This window comes from Antennarius striatus, chromosome 10 (assembly GCF_040054535.1).
Source record: "Antennarius striatus isolate MH-2024 chromosome 10, ASM4005453v1, whole genome shotgun sequence".
Classification (NCBI taxonomy): Eukaryota; Metazoa; Chordata; class Actinopteri; order Lophiiformes; family Antennariidae; genus Antennarius; species Antennarius striatus.
In genome coordinates this window covers 9,730,739-9,748,692 of record NC_090785.1, presented here as the reverse complement: position 1 = coordinate 9,748,692, position 17,954 = coordinate 9,730,739, and the positions used below count along the sequence as shown (strand labels likewise).

The 17,954-nt window shown below is 39.1% G+C and overlaps 2 protein-coding genes across 2 annotated transcripts in view; both read right to left on the bottom strand.

Moving 5' to 3' along the window:
* pcdh11 (protocadherin 11) overlaps positions 1 to 17,954 on the bottom strand; it is a 143,578-nt gene that overhangs the window by 63,410 nt on the left and 62,214 nt on the right. The window lies entirely within an intron of this gene.
* On the bottom strand, positions 10,069 to 17,089 carry LOC137603082 (uncharacterized). The gene is made up of 8 exons (XM_068326284.1): positions 15,997 to 17,089; positions 15,259 to 15,360; positions 14,518 to 14,619; positions 13,777 to 13,878; positions 13,034 to 13,135; positions 12,293 to 12,394; positions 11,551 to 11,653; positions 10,069 to 10,911 (listed from the first exon to the last, which is right to left on the bottom strand). Exons 1-7 carry the CDS (start codon positions 16,069 to 16,071, stop codon positions 11,579 to 11,581), a joined length of 660 nt encoding a protein of 219 aa, XP_068182385.1. The 5' UTR covers positions 16,072 to 17,089; the 3' UTR covers positions 10,069 to 10,911; positions 11,551 to 11,578.

Sequence of the window (17,954 nt, the reverse complement as noted above, 5' to 3'; positions counted from 1 at the left end):
CTCTTGCTGTTTCTCTAGCCACAGCCAAATTCATTAACATATGTTCTCACAGTGCACTGTGGTATTCTGCATTGGTAAATGCCTTATTACAGCAAGAACGGCTCCTCTATTGAATATCCATAAGCATTAAAACACAGCCCTCTCAGAACAGTAGGGATGTGTCTCACATGACATGGGGGTCCTTAACATTTAGTCAGAGGCCCTCTTTGTCAAATTGATATTCCTCCCACTCACAGTAATGGCGGGTGGTAATAATGACAAATAAAGGCAATATTGCTGCTGCATGGTACATACCGTGCATAATAAGGTCATCTGCTGGTTGTGTTTTTTTTCTTCCCATCTCATATTTATGCCTTTTTAGCATGCAGAGTCAAACTCTCTCAGTATGACTTACATCTCTAAAGACTACACCAATGTAAAATATTCAAAGGCAGAGGGGTGAGAAAAATATCCCGGGCAATGCAGCAAATTTATTCCTGAAGAGTTTCCATGATAGTAATAATCTTTAAATTGTGATTTCTTTTCTTTTTGTTAAGTCTTTGGTTGTCTTGTCTGCCAAAATTCTTAGACATTTCATGAAAGATGGATGATTAAATTTGAATCATGAAGAAAACAACAACACAAAAAAGGTGTGTCCTTTGTAATTTGCGGGATGAAACTGATTTGAGGTTAATGTCCAAGGTTCATTCATTTATTCATTCATTCATTAATTTACTCACTCACTGCCTCCTCCGCCTCTGCAGGTCACAGGGGTTGCTAGAATCTATCCCTGAAGACTTATGGGCATGACGCTGTTCAAGCTACAATTAAAAATACCAATGCACAGATACCTATCAAATTAAAACAAGATATTAATGATAAGAGACATATTTACAGTTAATTTACTGAATGATCGATACAGTTCAAGCTTAAGCTTAAGCTGCTAAAACAGTAAGAACGGTTTCCAGTGGGACACTTTACATATTGACATGGACTACAATTGCAACTTAAGAAGCTGTTGAATGTTGTAAGTGTCAAAAACAGACGACTCACTATGAGCTATCTTCAAATGTTGCTTTTTGAGAACCATGTTAATTGCCGATCTAACTATGGTTTAGGTATAGTGGATATGCAGACAATGAGATACAAGTTTCACTTATTATGTTTGCTGTTGGTTCTTTAGCAGCTTATTTGACATCTATTTTTCATTTTTATTGTGGTAAATCACTCCTCTGTCTGGCAGAAAATAGAGTGCTTTGTTCATCTGAAGACAGATTGTGAAGGAATATGAATCAAATACTACAGAGAACTTATTTCTGCAGAGAACTGAAGGCTGGTGTCCATGTCACTCCACACTGATTCATATTTCTAGGAAGGAAAACATTTAGAGGCCAGTACACTGAAACATGAAGGCAGTGAAAAATCCTTTGCTCATGAATAAAATCATCAAAAAAAGCTTTTATAAATTTTAACCATATGCACAAATTTGGAGATAGTCATAATAAGAACTTCATCTACGAATAAATGGTTATGTTTTAGAAATATTTTCATTTATATTTTTGATTTTATTTCTACTCATTTTATTTCTCTTTTGACAAGCCAGATCACCCGAGGACACAAGTTTTGTCTGCTTTAACTTTTGAGATCTACTTCTTAGTCAATCTGGTTTGATCTGCATCACCATGCAACCTAATGAAGCCTCAAAGGCTTTATTTAAGTCATTAAACACGGAAATCTAACTACATCGTTTTCTTCTAATAGCAAACAATTACATGACAACAACCTGGCAGGAAAATTAATGTCTGAGAATCTAACATAGTTCCACTTTTTATGTTTCAACTGAGGGAATTCCAAATGTTTTGTTGACTTGACTATTTATTAAATAAATAAATAAACTCTACATTGTTCCAATTTAACCATGTCCCTTCTATGTCAACCCCCAAAAGGCCAACAAAGAAACAAAAAGAAAAAAAAGATGAACCTACACAAAAAGAAATTACAGAAACAGGTCTGGACAAGTTGCATTATTTGTAATTTTTTATTTATTTATTTATTTGTTATGCGTGCGTGACCTTGACTTTACATAGAAGTTTCTACCAACAACTTCAACAACAAAAAAGATTGATTCCTTTGCAAACAAATAATTTTAAGTCATGTCATTTCCATTCAGCCTTATATAGCTGGGGAAAATATAGACATCAGATATCACAGAAAGTCTTGTTTTATCTTCAGTCCCGTGTCTGCAGTCCACTAATGTTATGACTTTGAAACAGCGTTTGCTGGGTGTTGTGAATGAACTGCTGCATGCTAATCAAAGTTTCATGAAGTTGCCCAGCATACAAATTTACACAATTAGATAAAGACCTTTATGTGGTCTTTTGCAAAGAACAACAGACCTATTCTTGTCTGACACTAGATGTGTTCTTGGTTAAATATATCCATTCATTGCAAGCACATAAATATTGAATTATGATGACCTATAATAAATTTATGAGGAAAAAAATATTAGCTTGTACCTGACACATCATTACATCAACAGATAATCACAAAGCTGGATACGGTGCTGCACTATGAAGTAAAGGAGCTGAACTACACAAGTAAGGCTAGTTATTTTTCATGTATCCAAAGCTATAAAAACACTAAGGGTAAAGGTAAAAAACAAAATTTGGAATATGTCTCTTATATTGGAATAATTTCAAACTAAACAAAGCAGTATTCACTTATGACATTTACGTTTCTTGACATCACAAATTAATACTACTTTTTATAAGTTATTAGAAAGAAAACAAAAAAAATTCAAGGTAGCTAAGACTTGTCCACTGGTCGGGCTAAGATGATTACACATTAGCAATCTGGGAGACTAGGCAGTTGAGCTGGAATCCTGGAGCATAGAGTGACTCTCCATTAATAGGTTTGGGAGCATGAGGACAGCCCACCTTGAGCAGAGATTTCCATGTGGATGTGGCCTGTGGCACAGGGGTACCTGCCCCCAGCCATCTGCACTGATTTGACAAATGATTCTATATCAGAGACCTCTGCACTGATTTGGGGGGTAATTGATTGAAAGTGAGGCCCTCAAATCCCTGATTGGTTTAGCTGACTGTAGGAGGGAGATGTGCTGCAGCAGGTGGGGGATAGCAGACAGGGGGTACAGAGAAAGGGGGTATATTGCAGCATTCATTTGCACTTTGAGAGAATTCTGAATAAATTAAGGCATGCATACTTATGATAAATATACAATACAATATACAATCTGTTCATCTGTTCGTCCGTCGATCCGTCCATCCATCCATCCATCCATCCATCCATTTAATCATCCATCCATCCATCCATTCATCCATCCATACATCCATCTTTCTGCCCCCCCCCCCCCCCCCGCCTGCCTGCCTGACTGCCTACCTACCTACCTACCTTTATATACCTACATAATTTACAGAACCATCTATGCCTTCTTTGTGTTTCTTTTTCTTCATACATCCAGAATATCATAAGGGATTGGATTTAGTTAATAATTCCAAAGGAGGAATTTTATTAGAAATAGAATTATATCAATTTGCTCCACACAGGATGGTGTGGCTCAGATACATAGACACACGAGGGTCACATGTTGGGAGAGAGACATTGATTATGTATTCATTCATCAATTTCTCATAAATGTTTGATGCGATTAACCCTTGTTGTGGAAATTTTGTGACAAGACCGATAACATCAAATATAGAGGCAACTGTTTGTGAGGTATTCTCTTGATGGAGTGAACTATTTTTGTCTTTATAGGGGGCACACACAATGAATCCTTATTGCAGTTACTTATTATAACTATAAAATATATTCTGTCACCCCTCTTTATGTTAGGTACAACCCTAGGTCAGTATTCTCTTCAATGTAATAAATGTGTATACAATTATACCTATCTCTGAATTATTCTTTGTGGGGACATAAAAAAGCTATATAAAATTAAAGCACCTATTACAACCATACTATGACCAGTGCTTCAAAGTACCTGACCAGTAATGTATACAGCATGACATATTGTATCTTCTGCAGATAAAGCAGGAGACCTGGAAGGCCTGTTAATGCAACTGTGACAGTGATGCTACGTACATGCAGACCTTTATTACACAGCAGGCTGGCTGCACCGCATACCTTTTGCCATTTGACACAGACATGTGGTGCTTACTAGTGACAGATGCTGCACAACAGTGGTCCCAGAGGTCACAAATGACCTTTTGGATTGTCTGTTTTTTAAGTCACAAAGAATTATTTGTTTGACGTTGGCCACCAATGCAACCCCAGGCACCCTGATGGAGCAATAGCATGTTGTAGCTTGTCTTCTGAGATAACGCTTTCCTCAATTGAATTGTGTGTGTGTGAACGTGAGAGGGTTTGAGTGAGTAAATGTGTAGTCCTGTGTGCTTTTCTGTGCAAAAACATCCATGTGGATGTGCTGTATATTAGGAAGGCCCTTCCCTATAACAAGCCATAGTCTGTTAAATGCTTTTCAACAACTTAATTGCTGCATGACTGCAGCCTCTTGTTTGGATGCCAAAGGGATTTTCTTTTAATATACAACATGAATCATCATTAATATGTTCTTTTTCTGTGCCCTTTCCTTGCTTATAAATGGTGTTGCATCCACAATGTTAAAACCATTTCATCTGAACCTATCAAGGTTTTTACATTTGTATCCAGGTCGACTCCAAGGCAGCGCTGGACCTACTTCGTCTTCTAAGGTGAGCTACATAAAGCAGGTTGTCTGTGTGCAATGGGTTGTGTCAACTTTTTCTTATTCTGCGATGATGTTTAAATTGTTAAACATCTTGGAGCCACATGACTGCAGTCTACCTAAGTCAAATCAGAGATGGCAGGAAAAAGGTTCAGTGCAGAGCCTGTACAGTCAGAGGTGCTTGATACCCACCCCCATCGCTGCCCTCTCCATCTGTCACCTAACTAGACTGCACTGTTCAAACATACACACGGTTAGTTATGCATGCACACACAAGTGTTCTTACACACAAACAAGCACAATCATATTAGCAAGAAAAGAACTCAAACTAATATTGTGGAATAATAAAATTATTAAATACTTTGTCAAACACAAAGACACATATGCTCATAACAGAGATTTTGAAGGTATCTGCTTGCACCTGTGCTACAACTATTTATGTAGAGAAATATAGATGTAATCTCATCCCTGCTCTCATTTTATTTCTATTCTGTTGTGCAAAAATGAGAATAAAAAAAACATTATTCATGATGTACGTTCAAAAGAAAACCTTGTGAAAAACTGACACAATTTTCTATTGCCTGAAGTCCAGTTTAAGAAATATGATCTTACTCTCACCTCTTACCCTGAATGCTGGACTGCAACGATGCTTGGAGGTGAGCCCACTCATCAATTATTTGCAGAATGCAAGTTTTTCAATGGAAAAAAAAATATAAAAAAAGAAGCAGCAAGCTGCTTGCAAATGAATACAAAGCTTGTGGTGGACAGACAATGGTCTCGGTGTGAGTTATAATTGTAGTTAAACAATGTGCAGACCTCTGGGATTTTCAGTATGCAATATATGGCCTTCATACTAGGATCGCTATGGAAACCAAGGACCCTGAACGACCTGCAGTGCCCACCCACTCGGACAGCCGTTAATCATCTTCACTCAGATCTTGGCACTGCAGTATGTTGCCAATGTGTCAAGAAGCAATTTTCAAATACTTAATGCTCAAGCCACCGATCACCTTCCTCCCTTATCTTTCTGCGCTGTTGCTCTCTTACTGTCTTAATACTATCATAGAACTTCTTCTTCTCCTTTAAGCTTTTCCCTTCAGGGATTGCCACAGCGAATCAGTTGCCTCCATTTAACCCTGTCTTCTGCATCCTCTTCTCTCACACCAGCTACCGTGTACTCTTTCACTACATCCATAAACCTCTTTTTTGGTCGTCCTCTAGGCCATTGGTCCCCAACCCCCGGGCCGCAGACTGGTACCGGTCCGTGTGTCATTTGGTACCGGGCCGCACAGAAAGTTTGACTTTCTTTTTTTATTGATTACCAGACTAGAGATGTTTTATTCTGAAAAGTGACGCACAGACGAATGCATGCGTCTGTCCTGCTTGACAGGTCTCGGTCACGTGACAGGTTACCCCTAAATTAAGCGCCCACAATTAAGTGCCCACAACAACAATTCTGGATTAAAGTGAAGGCAGATAATCCTGAGATCGCCCAAAAAGTATCAAAAACCCTGCTTCCATTTCCAGCCTCCTGTTCTTGTGAAGCGGGATTTTCTGCAGTGACCGTTAAAGAAAACCAAACTACGGAGTAGACTGGACGTCCGGAACATACTTCAGATGTCATTGTCTGCCGTTACCCCTAGACCAGCAGTCCCCAACCACCAATCCTCATTATTGTAATTATTTTTTATTTGTCTTGTGCACCCTTTTATTGGAAATGATCGGTATTTCTCCTATGTTGAATGCACTGATCGTAAGTCGCTATATTTCAAAATAAACCTCACCAGTGTAGTCACATCAATCAAGTTTTTAATATAATTATTTTACAATTATTTCGTTGACAAAGATGTTTTTTGTTTTTTTTTAAAGGTTGTTTATTATTATTTTTGTCTGCATTTTACATAAATCCACTGCTGAGGATTTTTGATTAGACTAAAACTGTCCTGGCGTCATTAACGATTATCGAGCAAATGAAAGCTGGTCCGTGAAAATATAGTCTTAGATGAAACCGGTCTGTGGTGCAAAAAAGGTTGGGGACCACTGCTCTAGGCCTCCTGCCTGGCAGTTCAAACCTCAGCATCCTTTCACCAATATATTCACTATCTCTCCACTAGACATGTCCAAACCATCTCAGTCTGGCCTCTCTGACTTTATCTCCAAAACCTCTAACATGTGCTGTCCCTTTGATGTACTCATTCTTGGTCCAATCCATCCTCGTCACTCCCAAAGAGAACCTCAGCATATTCATCTCTGCTACTTCAGCTCTGCCTCTAGACCAGACAACATTGCTGGTCTCACCACAGTTTTGTACACCTTTCCTTTCATTTTAGCTGAAAATCTTCTATCACGCACGACACCTGACACTTTTTTCCACCCGTTCTATCCTGCCTGTACACTGTTCTTCACCTCTTTTCCACACTCTCCATTGCTCTGGACTGTTGACCTTAAGTACTTAAAATCCTCCACCTATTTGATCTCTTCTCCCTGTAACTTCACTCTTCCACTTGGGTCCCTCTCCTTCCCACACATGCACTCTGTCTTACTGTGGCTAACCTTCATTCCTCTCCTTTCCAGGACAAACCTCCACCTCTCTCACTTGTCCTCCACCTGTTCCCTGGTGTCACTACAGATCACAATGTCATCTGCAAACATCATAGACCATGGAGATTCCTGTCTAACCTTGTCTGTCGGCCTGTCCATCACCATGGTGAATAAGAATGAGCTCAGAGCTGATCCCTGATGCAGTCCCACCTCCACCTTCAACTCCTCTGTCACACCTACAGCACACCTCACCACTGTCTTACAGTCCTCATACATGCCCTGCACTGCTCTCACACACTTCTCTGCCACTCCAGACTTCCTCATACATTCCCACAGTTCCTCTCTGGGCACACTGTCATAAGATTTCTCCAGATCTACAAAAACACAATGCAGCTCCCTCTGGCCTTTTCTGTACTTCTCTATCAACATCCTCAAAGGAAAAACTGCATCTGTAGTACTCATTTTTGGCATAAAACCAGACTGCTGCCACAAATGCTCACTTTTGCCCTTAGTCTAGCTTCAAATACCATTTCCCATAACTTCATTGTATGGCTCATCAGCTTTATTCCTCTGCAGTTGCCACAAATCTGCACATCTCCCTTGTTTTTGAAAAATGGGCACCGGCACGTTTCCCCTGCATTCCTCAGGCATCTTCTCACTATCTAAGATCCTGTTGAACAACCCAGTCAGAAACTATGCTGCCACCTCTCCTAGACACTTCCATGACTCCATAGGTATATCATCATGACCGAATACCTTTCCACTCTTCATCCTCTTCAATGCCCTCCTCACTTCATCCTAACTAATCTTGCTACTTCCTGGTCCACAACAGCCACCTCCTCTGGTCATTGTTCACTCTCATTTTTCTAATTCAACAACTCTACAAAGTACTCTTTACATCTCCCCATCACTCTACTGGCACCTGTCAATAGACTTCCATCCCTATCTTTTATCACCCTACTCTGCTGCACGTTTTTACCATCTCTGTCCCTTTGTCTTGCCAACCTGTATATATCATTCTCTCCCTTCTTACTGTCCAACTTAGCATACAAGTCATCATAAGCCCCTTATTTGGCCTTTGCTACCTCTACTTTCACATTACGCTGCATCTCCCTGTACTTCGTCATTTTGTCCTCTGCTCTGCCTTTGCCTTCTTCATCTTCCTCACCACCAGAGTCATCGTACACACCACCATCCTATGCTGTTTGGCTACACTCTCGCCAACCACTACTTTACAGTCACTGATCTCCTTCAGATTACACCATCTACACAAGATATAGTCTACCTGTTTGCTCCTACCTCCACTCTTCTTGGTTACCCTATGCTCCTGCCTCTCTTCTAGGTATGCTCTGTATCACTTCAACAAGGTCGAATCAGAATTTCTCCTTCTCCCCCAGCTCAAATCCTACCTGTGGAGCATATCCAATAAAAACATCAAACATCACACCTTCGAGTTCTAGCTTCAGACTCATCACTCTATCTAACACTATTTTTACCTCTAGGAAATTCTTAACAAACTCCTCCTTCAAGATAACTCCTACTACATTTCTCTTCCTGTCTACACCATGATAGAACAACTTGAACTCTGCTCCTAAACTTCTAACCTTGCTACCTTTCCACCTGGTCTCCTGGATGCACAGTATGTCTATCTTCCTCCTCTTCATCATGTCAACCAACTGTCTAACTTTTCATAGTTCCAACATTCAACGTCCCTCCTCTCAGTCCTATACTCTTGGTGTTCATCTCTTCTCTCTTTTTACGAACACACTTTCCTCATCTCCTTATTTTACAATCATAGAACACTGACTTTAAAAGCCTTGACATTTCACAATATAACTGGGGGATGCAAACAATTCAGATGAAATGAAGATAAAGTGTAAAAGACAGAGGGTATTGTGTTCATTCAGCTCATATAATCTAAATACTCTTTCAGTTAAAATCATTGACTGAATTTCCAGCCTCCTTAGCTGACTGACATACTAAATTAGTCCAGCTGGCGCAATGCATTCACTCCACATATTGGGATGGTGCTGATCGTGAAGACTAATGTGAGCTGACTGGAGGGAGATTATATTCTGCTGCTAACAGCTAAAAGTGGATTTAACTATCTCCAGACCAATAGTGCTTCCCTATTATAATAGCCCTGATCCACTGTGTAAAAATGCAAAGAATGCATGGCAGGAAAAGAATGACAATAACATCAAGGAACGTGGACAGATGATATGTGAAGAACCATAGACATAATTCTTTATTAAAGCTATTTTAACACCTTATCTTTTACTATACTGTTAAACATTAAATCAATTAAAACATGTAAGTTATATTCAAAGGACACAGCTTTTTAGACTTACATCGGAATATCATTTTATGATTACCACTGTCTTAAAATGAACTGAAATCTTCTGTCTGACACCAAAATCCTTTAGATTTTGATAGTCATTTTCAGAGCATTGATTCATCCTGAAGAGGACACTGCCATTTTTGACACATTTTGTGCTAACTGAACTGAAATTGTGTGAATTTCACCACATTGCACATTATCACATTTACAACAGGCACGCAGAGGGAGCAGGAAGTGATGGGGAAAGTTGCTTCTGTCAGTGTGCGAAGAAGACTTTGACTGTGCATGCACAAAAGCAATTAGCATTGAATAAATCTTTTCTTCTCACCTCATTTTAAATACATGTTTAATAACAGGGTTTTTACACAAAGAAATAGCAAGAACAAGAGGGATGCGTCAAAAAATGTAAAGCTAATGTAAAAATGTAAAATTCTTACATACGCATGCATGTCCCCATCCGCACACACACACGCACACACACACACACACACACACACACACACACACACACACACACACACACACACACACACACATACTCACTTATACTACCTTACCGGGTCTCACTCATCTTTGCTACTTTGTGGGGTCCACCCTTTCCACTGGTGCTACAACTTTGTAAAAAATCAGGCAAGCTGGAAAAAAAATCTATTTCACAAATATCACTTGAGTTTAACATATTTCCAAACTTTTGTCTCCAAGTAAGTTTTTTGCTGCATTGTGAGGCCCAATTTCTAGCATTTACTACCTTAGACGTCCTTTTTTACACACCTGCACACACATTTCTAGCTTTTATATCATAGCGTGGTACAAGACATGTGACAAAGACATGAATGCTTTACATTAACCCAACTTTATCAACAAACAAGAAAAAACTTGAATAAATATGGCCTCATTACAACAAAATGCAAAATAAAAAACAGGCAGTGACAAAAACAAACAAAACCTTACTGCCTTGCTCTCCACTGGGTTTTTTTTCCAAAAAGGCCTTCTTTTGAGCCATAACTTTATAAAAGAAAAAACAAGTGGGCCTCATTTCAAAAATATAAAATCAAAAACAGGCAGTGAAAAACATAAAACAAAAACTTTCTACCCTGAGGCCTTCTTTTAGCCTTAGTTCAATTTAAAAAAAAAAAAAACCTTAAAGAAAGATAACTTTATAAAAGAAAAAACTGAAAATAAAGTGGGCCACATCTCCATCCATCCATTTTCTGCCACTGGGTCCACCGTGGCGGGTCACAGGGTGCTGGAGCCTATCCCATGCTGGCGTAGGGCGTAAGGCGGGGGACACTGCGGCTGTTGGAGTGGGAGGCTGCTTGTTTATCACCTATGAATTCAGATCAAAACAATCATTTGCAAGCTGGTAAAGATAAAATCTGCTATTTTTAGATATTTCTGTGTTAAAAGCACTAGTTCAAGTGAAAGCAGCTTCTGAAATGACATGTGAACTCAAAAATAACAGCATTGTTCAGTCTATACTAGAGGAACAAGGAAATAAGACAACAAATGAAAGAGTAACATGGGTTACATTCAACATAGCCATGTCAAACCTCTAATACTTAATAAAGTGCTATTTTATGACAGTAATGACTTCACTTGGTTGTTGACAGGTGTTGCCAATTGTTTATAAAGTAATATATTATAAGTTACAGACGGAAGGGCCCCACAAGGATAAGACTAGAAACGGAGTGTGTAAAGTTAACTGGCTGCAACAAAAGAGAAAACTGTGTGTCCAGGATTTCAAGACCCCACAAGGACAAGACCAGGGACACATGAGTGTGTAAATGCATAGAGGTGAATGTAGACAGAACTAGAAATATGACTAAGGTCAAGTCTGTTACTTCAAATAGGACACAAATCCAGGCAGTAACCATTAGTGAAACACAAGCAGCACTAGCCCTTCTTATTCTGGTTAATGTACAAGTTAAAATAACTGGGAATGATGGCTTCTGCATTGCTACTTTACCTGTTTGCTGTCACAGGCGCTGATGTAATCAGTCTGAGATTGTAGATCCAAGGGTACCAATTTCAGGTGCGGCTGGTGGAATGGGAGGCTGCTTGTTTATCACCTGTGAATTCAGATCAAAACAATCGTTTGCAAGCTGGTAAAGATAAAACCTGCTATTTGTAGATATTTCTGTGTTAAAAGCACTAGTTCAAGTGAAAGCAGCTTCTGAAATGACATGTGAACTCAAAAATAACAGCATTGTTCAGTCTATACTAGAGGAACAAGGAAATAAGACAACAAATGAAAGAGTAACATGGGTTACATTCAACATAGCCATGTCAAACCTCTAATACTTAATAAAGTGCTATTTTATGACAGTAATGACTTCACTTGGTTGTTGACAGGTGTTGCCAATTGTTTATAAAGTAATATATTATAAGTTACAGACGGAAGGGCCCCACAAGGATAAGACTAGAAACGGAGTGTGTAAAGTTAACTGGCTGCAACAAAGGAGAAAACTGTGTGTCCAGGATTTCAAGACCCCACAAGGACAAGACCGGGGACACATGAGTGTGTAAATGCATAGAAGTGAATGTAGACAGAACTAGAAATATGACTAAGGTCAAGTCTGTTACTTCAAATAGGACACAAATCCAGGCAGTAGCCATTAGTGAAACACAAGCAGCACTAGACCTTCTTATTCTGGTTAACGTACAAGTTAAAATAACTGAGAATGATGGCTTCAGCATTGCTACTTTACCTGTATGCTGTCACAGGCGCTGATGTAATCAGTCTGAGATTGTAGATCCAAGGTTACCATCTCAGGTGCGGATGTTGGAATGGGAGGCTGCTTGTTTATCACCTGTGAATTCAGGTCAAAACAATCATTTGCAAGCTGGTAAAGATAAAACCTGCTATTTGTAGATATTTCTGTGTTAAAAGCACTAGTTCAAGTGAAAGCAGCTTCTGAAATGACATGTGAACTCAAAAATAACAGCATTGTTCAGTCTATACTAGAGGAACAAGGAAATAAGACAACAAATGAAAGAGTAACATGGGTTACATTCAACATAGCCATGTCAAACCTCTAATACTTAATAAAGTGCTATTTTATGACAGTAATGACTTCACTTGGTTGTTGACAGGTGTTGCCAATTGTTTATAAAGTAATATATTATCAGTTACAGACGGAAGGGCCCCACAAGGATAAGACTAGAAACGGAGTGTGTAAAGTTAACTGGCTGCAACAAAGGAGAAAACTGTGTGTCCAGGATTTCAAGACCCCACAAGGACAAGACCGGGGACACATGAGTGTGTAAATGCATAGAAGTGAATGTAGACAGAACTAGAAATATGACTAAGGTCAAGTCTGCTACTTCAAATAGGACACAAATCCAGGCAGTAGCCATTAGTGAAACACAAGCAGCACTAGACCTTCTTATTCTGGTTAATGTACAAGTTAAAATAACTGAGAATGATGGTTTCAGCATTGCTACTTTACCTGTATGCTGTCACAGGCGCTGATGTAATCAGTCTGAGATTGTAGATCCAAGGGTACCATCTCTGGTGCAGATGTTGGAATGGGAGGCTGCTTGTTTATCACCTGTGAATTCAGATCAAAACAATCATTTGCAAGCTGGTAAAGATAAAACCTGCTATTTGTAGATATTTCTGTGTTAAAAGCACTAGTTCAAGTGAAAGCAGCTTCTGAAACGACATGTGAACTCAAAAATAACAGCATTGTTCAGTCTATACTAGAGGAACAAGGAAATAAGACAACAAATGAAAGAGTAACATGGGTTACATTCAACATAGCCATGTCAAACCTCTAATACTTAATAAAGTGCTATTTTATGACAGTAATGACTTCACTTGGTTGTTGACAGGTGTTGCCAATTGTTTATAAAGTAATATATTATCAGTTACAGACGGAAGGGCCCCACAAGGATAAGACTAGAAACGGAGTGTGTAAAGTTAACTGGCTGCAACAAAGGAGAAAACTGTGTGTCCAGGATTTCAAGACCCCACAAGGACAAGACCAGGGACACATGAGTGTGTAAATGCATAGAAGTGAATGTAAACAGAACTAGAAATATGACTGTAAGGTCAAGTCTGCTACTTCAAATAGGACACAAATCCAGGCAGTAGCCATTAGTGAAACACAAGCAGCACTAGCCCTTCTTATTCTGGTTAATGTACAAGTTAAAATAACTGAGAATGATGGCTTCAGCATTGCTACTTTACCTGTATGCTGTCACAGGCGCTGATGTAATCAGTCTGAGATTGTAGATCCAAGGGTACCATCTCTGGTGCGGATGTTGGAATGGGAGGCTGCTTGTTTATCACCTGTGAATTCAGATCAAAACAATCATTTGCAAGCTGGTAAAGATAAAACCTGCTATTTGTAGATATTTCTGTGTTAAAAGCACTAGTTCAAGTGAAAGCAGCTTCTGAAACGACATGTGAACTCAAAAATAACAGCATTGTTCAGTCTATACTAGAGGAACAAGGAAATAAGACAACAAATGAAAGAGTAACATGGGTTACATTCAACATAGCCATGTCAAACCTCTAATACTTAATAAAGTGCTATTTTATGACAGAAATGACTTCACTTGGTTGTTGACAGGTGTTGCCAATTGTTTATAAAGTAATATATTATCAGTTACAGACGGAAGGGCCCCACAAGGATAAGACTAGAAACGGAGTGTGTAAAGTTAACTGGCTGCAACAAAGGAGAAAACTGTGTGTCCAGGATTTCAAGACCCCACAAGGACAAGACCAGGGACACATGAGTGTGTAAATGCATAGAAGTGAATGTAGACAGAACTAGAAATATGACTAAGGTCAAGTCTGCTACTTCAAATAGGACACAAATCCAGGCAGTAGCCATTAGTGAAACACAAGCAGCACTAGCCCTTCTTATTCTGGTTAATGTACAAGTTAAAATAACTGAGAATGATGGCTTTAGCATTGCTACTTTACCTGTATGCTGTCACAGGCGCTGATGTAATCAGTCTGAGATTGTAGATCCAAGGGTACCATCTCTGGTGCAGATGTTGGAATGGGAGGCTGCTTGTTTATCACCTGTGAATTCAGATCAAAACAATCGTTTGCAAGCTGGTAAAGATAAAACCTGCTATTTGTAGATATTTCTGTGTTAAAAGCACTAGTTCAAGTGAAAGCAGCTTCTGAAATGACATGTGAACTCAAAAATAACAGCATTGTTCAGTCTATACTAGAGGAACAAGGAAATAAGACAACAAATGAAAGAGTAACATGGGTTACATTCAACATAGCCATGTCAAACCTCTAATACTTAATAAAGTGCTATTTTATGACAGTAATGACTTCACTTGGTTGTTGACAGGTGTTGCCAATTGTTTATAAAGTAATATATTATCAGTTACAGACGGAAGGGCCCCACAAGGATAAGACTAGAAACGGAGTGTGTAAAGTTAACTGGCTGCAACAAAGGAGAAAACTGTGTGTCCAGGATTTCAAGACCCCACAAGGACAAGATCAGGGACACATGAGTGTGTAAATGCATAGAAGTGAATGTAGACAGAACTAGAAATATGACTAAGGTCAAGTCTGCTACTTCAAATAGGACACAAATCCAGGCAGTAGCCATTAGTGAAACACAAGCAGCACTAGCCCTTCTTATTCTGGTTAATGTACAAGTTAAAATAACTGAGAATGATGGCTTCAGCATTGCTACTTTACCTGTATGCTGTCACAGGCGCTGATGTAATCAGTCTGAGATTGTAGATCCAAGGGTACCATCTCTGGTGCAGATGTTGGAATGGGAGGCTGCTTGTTTATCACCTGTGAATTCAGATCAAAACAATCGTTTGCAAGCTGGTAAAGATAAAACCTGCTATTTGTAGATATTTCTGTGTTAAAAGCACTAGTTCAAGTGAAAGCAGCTTCTGAAATGACATGTGAACTCAAAAATAACAGCATTGTTCAGTCTATACTAGAGGAACAAGGAAATAAGACAACAAATGAAAGAGTAACATGGGTTACATTCAACATAGCCATGTCAAACCTCTAATACTTAATAAAGTGCTATTTTATGACAGTAATGACTTCACTTGGTTGTTGACAGGTGTTACCAATTGTTTATAAAGTAATATATTATAAGTTACAGACGGAAGGGCCCCACAAGGATAAGACTAGAAACGGAGTGTGTAAAGTTAACTGGCTGCAACAAAAGAGAAAACTGTGTGTCCAGGATTTCAAGACCCCACAAGGACAAGACCAGGGACACACGAGTGTGTAAATGCATAGAGGTGAATGTAGACAGAACTAGAAATATGACTGTAAGGTAAAGAACTTAATTATTTTACATTGAATAATTAGCAGTTGAAATGAAGTTTGTTCCCAAAGATATGTTTGTGCTATGCATCCTAAATATCAACTTAATAACAGTGTATTGTGCACCCAAATAATGCCCTGTACCTTTATTGGCGTCAATATGTCATTCAATAAATGCTGGTTTGTCCCTCGCAGACAGAATGTATGATTTTGCATCATCTGCAGGCCGTATCCTGGTTCTCCTTGTTGACATTAGGCCTCTGTGAAAATATTGTTAAATTGTTTCAAATGTATCCAACAACACAAACAACATCCTTCCAAACTAATAACTGATTTCAAAGACATATTCATAATCATAGTTCATAATCATCTGGAATAGTCATGTTGATGTATACTTGGAAGTTGCACAAATTTTAAGGCACTGTGATAGAGCCAGCCTGTCCTTACCACAATTTTTTCCAATCTCCTACATTCATTACTATTAGTTTAGTGTATTCTAATTCATTTGAACATTTTTTATATCAACATGACCTTGTATTACAATGCGTACACTACAACATCCAATTTAAGTCCTAATTATTTCAGTAGGTTGCTCCACATGGTCAGCACCTCACCAAACATTTGTTTGCTCCCCATGGCACACCCTGAACATTTGATGCTGCTAGGCCAGTTATGTATTACATTTTTTTCAGTTTGTCCCAATTTTTATTATGTTACAGGTATACCAAAGTATACCTGGCCCTCATCAAAAGAACTTTACAGGCACTGTCCTTTATAATGGTTAAATATCTGTTTTGTCAAGGTGCAGACATAGGGAGACACAAATGTAAACACATTCCAGCTTCAATAGATCAATATTCAGAACTGGATTCACTCAACCCATAACCAGATATAGTACATTCCCTGATAAACATTTCTACTTATCCCCCAAAAGAGAAGGCAATACATGTTCTTGTTGATTGCTCATATCCATTTTGTCAAGCAAAGATCAATATACATTTATAGGAATTTCCACCTCAATGCTTCTCACAAGCAAAATGCCACATCATCTACAAATTCTATTGTTGTCACCAGAGCATCTGTATTCACCCAAAACCACAATTTAAAGCAAAATGAATATTTTCTCCTTTTTTTCCAAAACTGCACTGTAACTCAAAGTACAGTTAGAGAAAAATCAGCTATATATATAATCAAATGATGTCATTCAAAAAGCATTCGTAAGTTGAGAAGTGCTCCTTTGGGGTAAAAACATGCATGTAGAAGGGTCGCTGAATCAACCATTCTCAAATCACCACAAACTCAAATTTACATTTCTGCAGTTTGTATGATGGGCTGTATCACACACAAATGGACAGTATCCAAACACCCTGAATGCATCACTAACATTGCATACGGCCTCAAGTCAGTAAATTAAATTTCTACAATCACTTTCTGCATATCTCCAAGAAACTACAGATGTATCCAGTAGGATCAGTCACCTGAACATCAGCCTCAGACTCTGGATGAGTGTGAGCTACGTTGACACGCCTTCCAAAACGAGCGTTACATGCATGCTAGCATATACGTGCACGACACGTGCACGCAGGTTAAATATATAAAAGTAGCATTAATATTTGTATTATTCTGGCTATCAGTCAAAAATAATGTGTAATTACACACATATCCGACCAAATACCACACACAAAAACTTTTAAAACGTGATTTACGCACACGGGTACATACACTCATCGCGCACAAAAACTAGCATCAGTACTGGTTATTATTCTTGCTGTCAAAAACCGTGCAGTGACGCATCGCCTGTCTGACAACTTTCTGTTAAAGCCATGTTAGATTCGTGACGTATTAACACACTTACCTCGGATTTCACCACAGGAATGTGCTTTCAGCCACAACAGAAACAGAACTTCCGTGTCCGCTGCTCTTCATCCAACTTCTCTCCGTGACTCTAATGAGATGCGGACGTCTGATGAGTTGACTGGCAGCGCCGGCAGTCGCGCGCGTCTGAGCGTCACGTGCCTGTCACGTGACAGCGGACTGGCTCCCTGCAGCCACACTGATCACGTGACAGCGGACTGGCTCCCTGCAGCCACACTGATCACGTG